Source organism: Diadema antillarum, unplaced genomic scaffold, assembly GCF_040938485.1.
Source record: "Diadema antillarum isolate AM-2024a unplaced genomic scaffold, OU_Dant_1.0 scf00000044, whole genome shotgun sequence".
NCBI lineage: Eukaryota > Metazoa > Echinodermata > Echinoidea > Diadematoida > Diadematidae > Diadema > Diadema antillarum.
This window is the reverse complement of record NW_027270933.1, coordinates 22,812-37,373: the sequence shown is the minus strand read 5'-3', so window position 1 is coordinate 37,373 and position 14,562 is coordinate 22,812. Positions and strand designations below refer to the sequence as shown.

At 42.1% G+C, this 14,562-nt stretch overlaps 1 protein-coding gene across 1 annotated transcript in view; it reads left to right on the top strand.

Annotated features, from left to right (window-relative positions):
• Positions 1–633: 633 nt before the first annotated feature.
• Positions 634–14,562, top strand: part of LOC139713865 (E3 ubiquitin-protein ligase COP1-like) — a gene marked incomplete at its 3' end in the record, with an annotated part of 31,748 nt that continues 17,819 nt past the window's right edge. The window contains exon 1 of the mRNA XM_071625571.1: positions 634–978. Coding sequence (XP_071481672.1) covers positions 842–978 — 137 coding nt within the window. The remainder of the gene's footprint in view (positions 979–14,562) is intronic.

Sequence of the window (14,562 nt, the reverse complement as noted above, 5' to 3'; positions counted from 1 at the left end):
AAAACAATGGACCGTGATACATGTAACTTAGTATAGGCCCCACAAAAGTGATAACTACATTGGTACGCGTTTACAGGCGTTTAATATGTGTATATGATCACCTAGAAAGCCTTCAAGACTAGTACATCGTATAATGTGAGCTTTCTCCTTGAGTCAAATCCAAAATAACACAAAAAGGTGCACAATGATGACCTTTTACTAAAAGTAGCACCTGCATGCCGGAGAGAACAATCAAAAATTTTGGGTGTAACATACGAAAAGATTTTGATGGTCGAAATTTTTCGGTACCCCTATGATCTAGGCTTACTAGCCTATATCATATATCATACGAGTCGGGAGAAGTACTTTATTCACTTACGATTTAGAATATTTCAAACAAATTACAGAAATTGTGTAAACGAGAATAAATAAAATGCGTTGATGCAATTTGGAGAGGTATTTACTAAAAAGTAGATCTAGCGAGAGAGAAAGAAAAAAAAAATCTGAACACGCCGCGTTCATTTTGGAATTGCGTAGCACAGCAGCAACGAGCTCTAGCGATACCCTTGGAATTTCCCATCAGCCTGCACGGCGGGCTCATAGCGAGCTGGCTATGCGCATGCGGAATAAGTCTTCTTTCGCACACATCCGGAATGGTGTTGTCATTACTCACAACGCGAAAATTGACATATTTTGCGAAAAGATGACTTTTGGAAGAAAAATCACACAGTCTCGAGGTCAAAAAGCGTAGAGCGTTTGCTGGAGAGTCTATTGCACTGCAGAAATCCCTGCGAATTTGTTGAGAGCTTGGAGCATTTGCTGGAGAAATTTCAGCCCCTGCGGTTTCGCGAAAGTAGGGGAAATGGCAAACAACAACGCTGGCAGCAGGCAGACAACACGGGTCGCCGTTCGGGGAAGAAAGCGGACACATGCACCTCCCGTGTACAATTACAATGGAGTTCACAATTCGTATGAAGATAAAGACAACGATTTTCTATGGTGAGACAAGAGAAAAACTTAGCGTTTGCTTTGATTTTTGCGACTGATAATAACCTAATTTCAATATTTGTCAGCCCGTAGTGTAACAAATAAAGCATTTCAGAATTTGACGAAGCTCTTATTACGCTAAATGTCGTTCCTCTTTTTATGCTAGTCCAGTCACCGGCACGTCAATACACGACGCGTGCGTAAAGGAGCATTGAAGACTGTGTTCAGTCAGTTCCATTATAGACCGTCACTGCCATTAGCGTAGCGTAACGTGTTAGATCTAACTCTTGTTACATAAATCTGAGTGAGGATCGTAGTCAGTAGTACTAGTAGACTAGTGCAGTGTGTAGTTTAGTACCAGGCAGTAGGCCTACTACTGTACTAGTACTAGCAGTGTTAGCAGTAGGCTAGTACTACTACTAGTAGGGTTGGGGGTACCACGTATCGACACCCTAAGGATCTGTAGCTTGTTTATTCTAAAAATATAATACAAATCCGCCTAATTCTTACCTCAAATATGCCATAAATACTGCAGTTTTGAATGTCGTGACCGTCTCGTTGATTATGAATCTCCGTTTTAAAATAGCGCAATTTTAGTGCGTGCGTTCCGTTTTCTTCGCGCAGCTAAAAAGGGAACCTTGCGATCGACACCCCCTCTCCTCCATAGGTATACACGTGAATTTCACAGCATAGGTATACACGTGAATTTCACAGGCCATAGGTAATACACGTGAATTTCACAGCCATGCGTCGTTACTGATCGGATGTGTAATTTTTAGCTTGGTTTGTTTGAGTTTGATTTTCGTTTCTTCGTTTTTATTGTTTTTATAGCTAATGACACTTAATCCCGCGCGTACTTTTTTGTTCTATACGCAAACAGCCATGATACGCAGGGTGTCGATGGGAAGGTGCCCTGTCGATAGGTGGTGCCCCAACCATACTTTCTAGTACTAGTTTAGTAGCAGTGAGTAGACAGAAAGATCCGTCTGTCCGGAGGAGTCTTTTATTTTTTGACGTTATCGCTCTCCTCCGTAGACAGACGGAAGTTGATAGTACACATCGCTGTGTGGATGGTCTTAACCACTGTCTCTATGGAAAATTGGGTGAGGTACCTCACCCTTCTCGATTGCGTCTAATTCACGGCCCTAGGTCGGCAAATTTAACTTTTAAGCTTGTATAGCAAAATCAACATTTCAAGAATGCACTACACTCACCAGATTAATGAGTAATCCAACATTTTGGTAGAATTTTCAATGTAAAACACACATCAATCAACCAGCCCGTCACGTCGTCACGTTCAAACTGCAGAAACATATGAATCCGTTAGCCAATCACATGCGAGGTAGTTTCTACGTGTTTTTTTATTAAAATGCGTACCTCGCATGTGATTGGCTAACAGATTCAAAATGGCGACTTACCACAGCTAGCGAACGGCGATGTTGCGATATGGATAAAATTTCTGCATTATAACCTAGTTACTGTGAGTATTTCGATTGCACAATGTGAGAGATTTACCCCAAATATTGCTGCATAATGTGTCATGTAATGTCAAACTTGTTTGAATGTAAAAAAACTGTCTGAAATTTGGTTTATCGTAACGTTTGATCTGTGCGCTACCGCTGGCAGCGAATCCACACAGGAGCCAGCATCATTGACTTCAGTCTGTATAAGGAGGGGATCCGTGAAGACAGACGCAGTCTCCGCGGAACATTTCCCCGACGACCAGATACAGACCGATCTATTGGTCAATAGTACTAGTAGACATATCTGCCTGTGCTGTTAGTGTGGGCTTTATGCACTTGTCAATGTAATGACTCACCCCACTACCCCCGGACATGGGTGCGTCATTTCATCGTTTGGTCCGTCAAATTTGTGACCCAGGTGTTCGTCATTTTACCAGCTTTGTCCGTCAAATTTTTGACCGAGGGGTGCGTCAAAATCCCATCATTGTCGGTCAAATTTTTGACCGAGGGGTGCGTCATGGTACGTCACTTGGCTATGGAAAATAACACGCATTATTTTAAACCGAGGGGTGCGTCCTGGTACGTCACTTGGATATGGAAAACTGCACGCATTTTTGCACGCTACCAGTACCGGATACACGTACTGCGAGTGAAATTACAGTGAGCGGTGTCCCGCGACAAGAGAAAATCAAATTCGGGAAGTGTTTTGGAATAAGAGGGAAAAATGCTTGCCAGAATCTGGTAAGCACATAATTCAAAAGCCACCCTTTCTCCTTACATTTTCCCTCCAACAAACCCATGAAATCTGTGGTGACAAAGGCGAATTCTTGACAGTAAAAGAAGCGGCAGCAGAAGAAACTGCCTGCAGCATGCCATTTTCTGCTCGCGGGATAGCCCGACCAGACGCGCGACGCTGCTGTTAGCTGTGCGAATCTCTACGTACAGCGACTAGGCTGTATGTAGTTACTCACGGAAATGCCGTGGCGTGGTGTGTACCTGCGCTGCAGCAGTATGCACCACCGCACTAGCAATGGCCACGCACACACAGCGCATCTGCACCAATCTCTTTGATCTGCACACATGTGATTGTCATGTATGGATTGCATGCACAGAATACATACTACTGTACGGAATATCGTAGCAGCAGCATGATGTACGGTGAATGACGGTACGGTGCTTACAGGGCTATGGTAAGGGAAACTTGCCGAAACTTTTACAAATTATGTTTACGAACCAAAAGAAAATGAAATTGCGTGAATAAAACGTATGCAAAAATCGTTTCAGTATTTACGGGGGTGCGTCAAATGTACCGGGGATGTCCGTCAAAAAAGTGACCGAGGTGTGCGTCACTTTCAACGTGTTGTCCGTCAAAAAAGTGACTGTGGTGTTCGTCACTTGCAGCGTTTTGTCCGTCAAAAAAGTGACTGTGGTGTCCGTCAAAAACCCTGTGTGGTCAGTCAAAAAATGACCATGACGCACCCATGTCCGGGGGTAGTGGGGTGCGTCATTACATTGACAAGTGCATTACTGACAAGGTCAGCCAACTATGGCTATATGAGGTATGTGACCTCTCTACAGTTAGGCACCTATTCCTACACCACAATCCAGAACAATGACCCTGCAGCTGCAGCAGGGTCATACAGGACATGTTCCTGGAGTAATGCCATTGGATGGGTTTCTCAAGAGTAAAACACCATAATATTAATAAGTCCATAGATCTGGATTAGCAGCAGGTCTAGAGGATGGATCTAAATCTAACGTTAGATGACAGAGATCATTCAACAAAGACACGATCCTAGCTAGAGTAAAACACCCAATTTTCGGCTGGCCTCCAAAATCCAGACACTTACAACTTATCACAAGCCAGCAAATTCTACTGTCACAACACACGCATATCACATCATTCCACATACTGGCACACTCGTGCACCTCAGGAAAGTGCCTGAGCTGAGTCACCTCCAAAAATCCATCTAAAGTAAAATCCCCAATTTTGCCGTCAAAAACGCAGTATGGCCGCAACTTTTCCAAAGGGCGCGCAAATTAGGTCCCGTGTAAACAATCGGGTTGCCGAAAAAGCGCTAAAAATTGAAAAATTTCTTCCGCTGTTCTGTTGCGAGATTTTTCGCTTATCGCAAGCTCAGAGTGTGATGGTATCCTCAAAAACTCAAAAGAAAAACAAAATGTAAGTACATGCCGATGCAGTGAATAAATGTACAGGGGCTGAATGCAAGTGCAGAGTCCCCAAAATTCGGACACGAACGGGCACCACAACGTCCCCGATGCAACCTTGCGCCAACAAGGTATGGCGCGCGCTTATTTTTCAGTGGCCCTGTATGCGTATTGACATTGCAAGCGTGTCTGAATTTTGGGGAAATGACAAAGTGATAATATTTGGGGATTCTATGAAATTTTATGATGTATAATATTTAACAAAATCAATATTGGGAAAAAGTAGGTTGATATATTTTACATACATTATTATAGATATAATTTTGTAGAGTATTATTTGAGTTGAACAAATATTGCAAAAAAGCTTATGTAAGTGTCCGAAAATTTGGGTTTTTACTCTAGTTAGAATTAGGTCAGATACACTAATCACAGTTATTAATATGTGTTTCATACTGATTACTGCATAGCCCAGTCATAGGGCCTACTTAGTGTAAAAGTGGAATTGTTTTGCGTGACTAATATTTCACACTTGGTCGGGTAAGATGAGTCTCGCATGTTTTTAGTTCCGCAAAATTAAGACACCAACTAGTACTGGAACGTATGGCAAGCAAAAATATTTGCGTGCTTTTATTTTCGCGCTAGTGACCAAGTTGCATTTGCAAACAAAGCTGATAAGCTGCATAACTTGAAGGCTCCAGCAAGCAGTTAATGAGCGCACAGTGTTGAGAAAATATGCATTTTTGAAACAAGTATCTTCACCAGCACAGAAGCAACTCCCCATGGGCCCATTTTGTCATCATACTCTGTGTGCTAGGTGGGTGCATACATGTACATATGTTTGTAACATTAATGTTTACATGATTGCAGTCTGGTACGCGCCCTGTCTTGCCTCGCTTGATGGCAAGTTTCACCACCACCACCATAACCTCAGCATAGCTCGAGAGCGCCAGTCATTAGTGAGTGTGGGGAGAGTAACGCAAGCTGCCCACGATTCGACCACAACGGTGTCCAAAATTTGACCGCCTGCTGCATGTACAAGCCAGAAACCTGTACACTTCTGCGCGTGGTCGAACCGTGGCATAGGAGGTTGAACCTTGGTGCGGGTGTATGCATCATCAGCCAGTGAGCATGAAGCAAGTCTAGTGCAGTAGATTGTCAAACGAAAGCTTGTGTGAAGTTTTACAGCCTTGAAATTGATGCTGCATTTCCAACATTCATCTACATTCATCACCAAAGCTAACATGCTCCTGTTTGTTAATTAGAAGTTTTGGACAAGTGATTAACCTACAAAGAGCCTAATGAATTATGAATTCATGAGTCACTGAAATTGGTAATATTCAAACTCATCATTAAATGAGATTGTTCAGTGGTGTCGTGCACATTTTGCAAGAAACTGACTCATGCGTCATGGGTGCACTTTTGCAGTTGATCAGTAAATAGCTATTACTCCACATGTATAATTCGTCTGTCTTGTTTGCGTGGTTAACTCACTCATGACCATTACAAATCCACATTTTTTTAAAATACAAATGAGTACATTTTTTAAGAATACAAATGAATAAACCAAGAGTCATTGTCAGGGGCATGACGTTTGTGAGTGTGATTGTGTCCGCGTATGGCTGTACACACATTGGGATTCAAAATCATAGTATAGATGTGAATGGCGCGACAATACAATTTTTGTAGGCACATTGTATGCACATGGACGGGTACAACACACAGCTTCATGTACACGCAATCCACCTTCGCTCCACCGCCATGTGACAGCGATGCATGTATATTGTTACAATATATTGTATTCATGAGCCCCTAAGCACGGACGTTAGCAAAGATTTAATTATACAAAGAGTGATGGTAAGGGGTGTTTTCAAGGTATTATCAACACTACAAGGCATGGAGTTAGCGAAAAGCTAACCACACCATTAGATTCAGCACATACACTGTACCGGTAATCTGAAACTACATGTAGGCCTACATGCATGGCACCTGCTGGTTTTATGTATTAAAGCAGATGCCAACATACACTGTATGGGGTTATATAACAGCACCAGCGACCCCAACCCGGTTACAGCGCCCCGCGCCGGGGTTAGGGGTTATACAATGTATGTACAGGTAGGTGTCATTCTATTGATGTTGACATAAATTTATTGTCAGAGTCATGTGTTCCAATAAGATATTGAGACTGACTTCTTTCATATTTTATCAAATTTGTTCATATTATAGAATTGGATTGTCATATCAACCGAAAAAAATGCATTTAACCTGCTGAGGACGAGTCTGGAGTATACTCAGGCAGGTGTCTATGGGAAATGCATGTTGTAGCAAAATCAGTCCGTCCTCAAGGGGTTAAGGCGATGTCAAAACCGCATGTAAAAAATAGTGCACTGTGTGTTTCCATTGTGTCTTATGGGAGTTTCTTATCAGATACACCTGTATGGCGCATATTCATCTAGCCTTCTGGCAAGGCCTTGTGGCTGTGAAAGAGACTAACTGCAAGAGAACGGGTGAACGCGAGACCGAGCGACACAGCCGTGAGGCCTTTTAAAACCTGACGTGAATTTCTTATCTTGAGCCTCGTTTCTCGCCGATTCTGCTACCCTATAGGGTAGCGGCCAATCAGCGACCGCATTGCTCACCACGCCGTCGCACCTAATGAATACGCATAAGTATGCATGTCGGCGGCTCGCTCATCCGTAGCTGCCTGCATTGCCAGCGCAGTGTTGAGACGTTCTCATTAGCATACCAACTGCGCTCTGACTCATGAATATATGAATACTTCATATTCGCCTTTGTCGGGAGGCGGTAGGGAAAAAAAACCCAGGTTTCAAAAGGCCTCGTGGCTGTGCCACTCGGTCTCGTGTTCACCCGTTTCTCGAAGTTCTTGCTGTGGTGAGTTACCCCGCGTTCACATTAGTCCCCGCGATGCGGGGAAAGTCCCACGCCACGGGACTTTCTCCTCCAAAACCATAATGTGAACGCTCACTGGGACTTGTCCCCTCGTCCCCCGCGAAGCAAGTCAGGTACGGGGATTAGTCTCAATCTTCAGCCACGAGGCCTTGTCAAAAGGCTAATATTCATCTGGCCTTGTGCAAATGTAGTCCATACCCGTCATATTAAATAGATGATGTCACCTTGTTTCATTTTGAATAAAATCTGTTTTTCTCTACCTAAAAATGGTAGTCAGACTGCATTCAGATGTTGTGAGTTTCAGTGTTTGCAATTCTGCAAATGAAATATGTACAGGTACATGTACATTGTACATGTCCAGCAAGGTTGTCCAAGAGGGATTTTAGCATCAAAGCAAAATGTTGGAACTTTTTGCCTAACATAATTTCAGAAAATATGTGCAATATTCCATGCACCATGCCAAAACTTGCTGAAAACAAAAGGAAATTTGCCAATGAGTCAAGTATTTGCAAATGTACAAATTAACCCCGCGTTCACATTGGTCCCCGCGACGCGGGGACCAATTTTTTACGACTGACCGTTCACACTGGTATCTCATCTGTCCCCGAGCTGTGGGGGCATTTTGGGGCTTGGAGCAAGCTCTGCCACTTGAATCCAGGCATAGCGCATGCGCACATTTGATGACCACAGCTGGACGCTATCAATTGCGCCCCAAGGTCACTCTCCCCTCCAAATCTTGTCCCCGTACCCGACTTGCTTTGCGGGGACGAGGGGACAAGTCCCAGCGAGCGTTCACATTATGGTTTTGGAAGAGAAAGTCCCGCAGTGTGGGACTTTCCCCGCATCACGGGGACCAATGTGAACGCGGGGGTTAGTGGGTGATTTCAAGGTTGGTGCTACAGTAGTGCTGGTGTTAATGCTATCTCCCAATCAACCGCCTTAAATCAAGCTCCAACACTGATGGTCAGATTAATGCAAGCGATAACGATCACAATTATCAATCCCAACACCTAGTGTTATCTTCACACCACTGCAAAGTCCAAGGATTGCGCTGGCATTGCATGACAGAAAAAAACTGTGGTGCTTGGCTTAAGTCACGTTTTGAAAGATGTAGTCATACTTAGCAACTGCATAATAGTTTTAGACACATAATGGGGAAGTTGGATAAAATGGCAAAAGTTTCATTCCTTCTCCAGAATGCAACAGTCTTTACATAATCCAGCTCCCTGGCTCAGATTTGTGTAGCCACATGTCTTATTGGTGTTCGTGTACGTTCCTCGGGCGACTATTGCATCAGCATACAGTTGTAGGTTATGCACGTACAGTGTGCATCCATAGACATGACTGTGGGTCCGGCACATAGCAACGCTAACACCAACACCAAAGTTGTAATGACAAATTATACAGTATGACTATCCATCACGGGAGACTAGTAGGCTTACATTGTATTTAATAGCCAATGAGGAAAAGCACTTAGACCCCTGTTACAGTGGCGGCTGGCCAGAGGCCGGCCTAACTTTGTGATGTTCGGCCCCGCATTTTCAGGCATTTACACCGCCTTGTCGTGTCACAATTGGCGAATAAAGTTTCCTTTCGCATGTTTGGGTTTTTTTTGTCGTAGTGGCTCTTCATGTAGGCATTTTTTCTTCTTCTTCCTGTGATCTCTATAGTACAGTCGTTTGGCCGAACATTTGGGTTCAGTTGTGTTAATCGACAAAAGGCGGGCCTCAGGCTTGCCCAAGGCTACCTCCAAGAGGAAGTCTCTTGCTGGCCTCGCTTTTGGTCCGGCATTTCGATTTTTGTGCGTTTACATGAGAATGGAGGCCAACCTTTTGCCCACTGTTAAAATAGGGTGGCACAATGTAGATCACTAACACAAACAGTGGAGCTTGGTTCAGCAGAGGACCTTCAGCTCCGGGCCCAACACCAGCTACTGGAAATAATCATAATTTTTAGGTCAGCTTGCTATTAAACATCAACTGATCTCAAGTTTAGTTTAACTGCGGATGTTAGTGTTGAGATAGCACTAGCACTAGTACTAGCACTGAACATGATATCACCCATACTGGCTACAGAATTGTGTCCTTTGATGAGAGATCATTCACATTTGAGTTTTACATTGTATACAATATGTAGGCCATACATACAATTACAGTGTGTACACACAAGGTTGTACTATTAAAACTCATCTCTTTTTATGTTGAACTCACTTCTTGATTTCATTGGGGTTTTTCTTTTCATTTTTATAGCTTCCATAGAATGTGCTATGAAAATTATGTGCAGTGCAGATCAGCTGATTGCAATAAAACAAATTCTAAGCATGTATACATGTACCAACATATATCGTAGAAGTTCGCAATATATGTAATAAAATTGTTCACTGGGGTGAACCATACTAGATAATAGTGTATTAGATTTGTTGAATTTGTGATACATATCAGTATATTGATTGTTGTGCCTGTGTAAATTTAAATGCCGTGAGTGTCATATCCATGATATGGTTCTCTCAGTTCGGCCTTGCTGATTTGCATGCTTTTAACAATTTGAATACCTCATTTATTATATCGCCAACTTTTAAGCAGCCGTTATGGTAGGGGTGCATTGAATGATTTCTTTCTTTTAGTTGCACCCATGTGTGCATCATGGGTACAAATGACCTTCCTTTTTTCTCAGCTGGTTAGGTGCTTTGTTTGTTTTCAAAGCAACATTATGCTTACACTTGTAAGCCTGCCTGATGTAAAATTTATGGAATTCATGAATCATGTTCAAGCAAAGGATGAGCGTGCATAGACCAGGGCACCATTTCATGAAAATTGACAGCCCTGACAATCACCATAACAGTCAGTGACTAGAGCTTCTCAGCCAATCAAATCAAGGATTTTACTGAAATTGTCAGAGACTGACAACTTGTCGAGGGCTGACAGATTTCTTGAAACCAGAAAGGTCCACTTGGGAAAGCATCATTTCATTATTTTGCATTGAATGTAGTAACAGTAGTTTTTAATTGATATTGCCAAACACCACCTATCATTAAATCCCAGTGCTTAGTTTTTGATGCATCTCAGTGAATCTAAAAACCAACATGCCCTGTTGGTACGGTTACAGTTCGTTATTCTGAAGGTTCGTTAATCCGAAAATGTGATAAGGTTTGTTATTCCGAAGGTTCATTAATTCGAAAATGAAATAAGGTTCGTTATTCCGAAGGTTCATTGATTCGAAAATGAAATAAGGTTCGTTACTCTGAAGGTTCATTAATCCAAAAATGAAACAGAGCTCATTATTCTGAAGGTTCGTTACGGACCCTATTTCATTTCGGATCAACGAACCTTTTGAATAACGAACCTTACTTCATTTTCGGATTAACGAACCTTCGGAATGATGAACCCTATTTCATTTTCGGATAAACAAGCCTTCGGAATAGCGAACCCTATTTCATTTTTGGATTAACGAACCTTCGGAATAACGAACCTTCGGAATAACGCCACAAATGTTCGGATCAACGAACCCTTTTTCATTTTCGGATTAACGAACCTCTAGGTATAGGGACTTTGTGTGTTTCGGATTAACGAACCTTCGGAATAACGAACCTTCGGAATAACGAACAGCACCTGTTGGTACAAATGACCTTATTCTGCTCATGTGCAAACCGAAACCCAAAACTGAGTGGCATATTCTGATTTGCTTCTTGTGTTGATAAAACTCGCTGCTTTTATATTGGTGGGTGTAACATGCTCACCTGAACCAAAGGCTCAAGTGAGCTATTGTGATCACTCTGCATTGTCCGTCATGCGTAAACTTTTTATGCCTCCGTCACAAAGTGGTGCCAGAGGCATTATGTTTTCGGGTTGTCCGTACATCTGTCCGCATTCGTTTACGCGATAACTTGAGTAATATTGACTGGAATTTGGTCCAAGTATAAAGTATGATGGGGCAATTACTTGATTAGATTTTGGGTGAAATCAGCCAAAGGTCAAAGGTCAAGGTCAAATCATGAAATTGTATTTGTTTAAGCGATAACTCAAGACTGGATCGAGCAAATTTCACCAAACTTTGTCCGAGGATGATGTATGATGGGACAATTACTTGATTAGTTTTTTAGTGAAATCAGACAGAGGTCAAAGGTCAAAGATCAAGGTCAAATCCTAAAATTTATCTGTTTACGTGATGACTCAAAACTGGATGAAGCAGCTTTCACCAAACTTGGTCCAAGGATGATTTTTGATAGGGCAATTAGTTGAATAGATTTTATTGACATCGACAAGAGGTCAAAGGTCAAAAGGTCAAGGTCAAATGCTAAAAATGTTGCTATTTCCCCCATATCTATGCAATGTCCAAAGGTATTTTCTTGAAACTTAGTGTACTGTAGACGTGTACTACTGCGTAAAGATTCTCCAGAGAGAGTTTCATGTCATAAGGTCAAAGGTCAGAAGGTCAAAGATTAGGTGAAAATGTTACAATTTCACTTTTCTCGCAAATGGTTCAATGTATTTTCATGGAACTTGGTACATACGCATGTACTGACTGGCAGGGATTATCTAGGGAACTTAGGGGTCATGGGTCAATAGTCAGGGGGTCAAAAGTTACGGTCAACTCCTCAAAATTTTACTATTTCCCTCATATACTATATGCAATGCTTGCATTATTAGTTTTAAAACTTAATACATGTATTACTTAATTTTCCAGCCAGAAGGTCAAAGGTTAAGGGTCAAAGGACAGGTCAAATTTCCAGCCAGAAGGTCAAAGGTTAAGGGTCAAAGGACATGTTTAAATACAAAGAAAAAATCTATTTTGTACTGTAATTACACTCTTTCTTCATACCTTGAGAATTACTCAATGCATAAACTTATAAAAGGGTCGGTCATAAGGCACGTAAAAATCCTCAATTCCCCAAATATGTGTACCTGCACTCTAATAGACAATTATAGCAAACCCAGTTCAAGGAAAGTGAACATTCAAGATATTTCTGACAAACCTGTCATTTCAGTATTTTGCCATTTATGTGAAACTGTCATCATACATTGTGAAGACATTGTACTATACACCTATTGGGAGAATCATGCATTATGGCGGAGGCATCAGTCGCCATAGCGACATTTCTAGTTTACATTTTCATCTTCTTGAAAACCCCATGACCGATTTTCACCAAACTTGGCAGGTAGCATCCCAAGGGGGATAGGATCTCAATTTTTTCTAATCAGCACCATGCCCCATGTGGGGGTGTTTCATAAAGCTGTTCATAAAGTTACGAACGACTTATGAGCGACTGGTGATCAGTTCTTGTGCTGAATTATGGAAATTCTGATAAGTATAGCACATCAGAACTGATCACCAGTCGCTCGTAAGTTGTTCGTAACTTTACGAACAGCTTTATGCTTTATGAAACAGGGCCCCCCCCCCCCCCCCCAAATTAAGGAATCTTAAAAAAAGAAACTTCTTCTCTGGAACCAGAAGTGATAGCGCTAAGTTAATACTATGAGTTAGTACACTGATGACTGTTGTTTCAAGTTTGTACATTGCGGAATCCGGGGTGCCCCCTCGGCCTTGGGACCCAGGGGATGGGGTATGAGAGTTCCAAATGGGGACCTACTGTGTAAATTGTACATGTATAAATATTCTTCTTGAAAACCCCTCAATGAATTTTCACCAAACTTGGTAGGTAGCATGCCTAGGGGGTTAGGATCTCAATTTGTTCTACTGGGCACCATGTTCCCCTTGGGGGCCCCTAGCCCCCCCCCCCCCCCCCCCCCCCCCCATTAAGGAATGTTTACAAAACTTCTCTTGAACTAGAAATGATAAAGCAAAGTTAATACCTTGAGTTAGTACATTGATGACTGTAATTTCAAATTTGTTCATTGCAGATGGGGGGGGGGGGGGGGGGGAGGGATCAAATGCGGGCCTAAATTGTACATTTTCATATTCTTCGTGAAAACAGCATAATAGATTTTCAGCAAACTTGGCAAGTAGCTTTACTGGGGGATAGGATCTCAATGTGTTCAAATGGCCACCATACTCCCCTTGGGAGCCCCAGGGGGCCCAAACCTCCCAAATTAAGGAATATTCAATAACATTCTTCTCTAGAATCAGAAGTTAAAGAGCTTTAAGTCTTTTTTTTTTCTAAACTGCATAGTCCAACTTTCAAAGTACAGTGTACTTGGCAGGTAGTTTTACCACTGTGATGGAAAATATGCAAATGGGCACCATGCCCCCAGCTCTCCAAGCTGCCCCACCCCAGTTCCCAATAATCTCTGGTAAGAGTCTGCAAGAATGCATGGAAGGAACTTGCGGTACTCGGGTGAGCGCGAGACCACCAGGTCTCTTGTTTTTTGTTTTTTTTCCTAGTTTCAATTAGATACGTGTATTATCAAAACTGCTGAAAATGCATACTGTAATCTGTGTACACATACTTGTAGTAGCATACTACAATGTAGGATCATGCACAATTGTCTAGTCTTGATGCTCACCTATTATCCCTTTTTTCCCCGCTTCTCTCCTATTTTGATGAAATTATGCACAAAGCCAATTTACACAACTGTAGGTAAAATGTCTGTGCATAACTGAGTCTATATTCATGTAATAACATGTCAAAGTTCACCGAGGATGTGTTTGCATGATAGCACTGATGTCTCATCGCAGGCAGGTTGCTTTAGATCATTTCCTCTTGTGGCCTGTGTATCTGATACTGTATGTCATATAATGCTTGTAGTGACCATGAATAACTAGTAGCTCTGCAATATATAGTGTAGGGTGCGTTTATCAACTCACTTCTCGTGCAGAATTTAGGTTTTCCAACAACTTTCAGGGAGTTTTGGGCAGTTTATATCAAAACACAAAGCTGCTTTGATTAGAAATGGGGTTAGAGATGTGTTTCTGAAACACCAAAAAGAGTGCAGTTGCAAACGCTTTTGAGCCAGAGATGCATTTCTGTGGAGTTGATTAAACACAAAGTCGCTTTGAAACACGCTTATAGCTCGGACCTGCTTATGTACATCAACCTCTGCCAACTTTATGAAAAGGAATTGTTGCATCTAGTCAGAGTTCTCTCTCAGTTTAGGGTTCC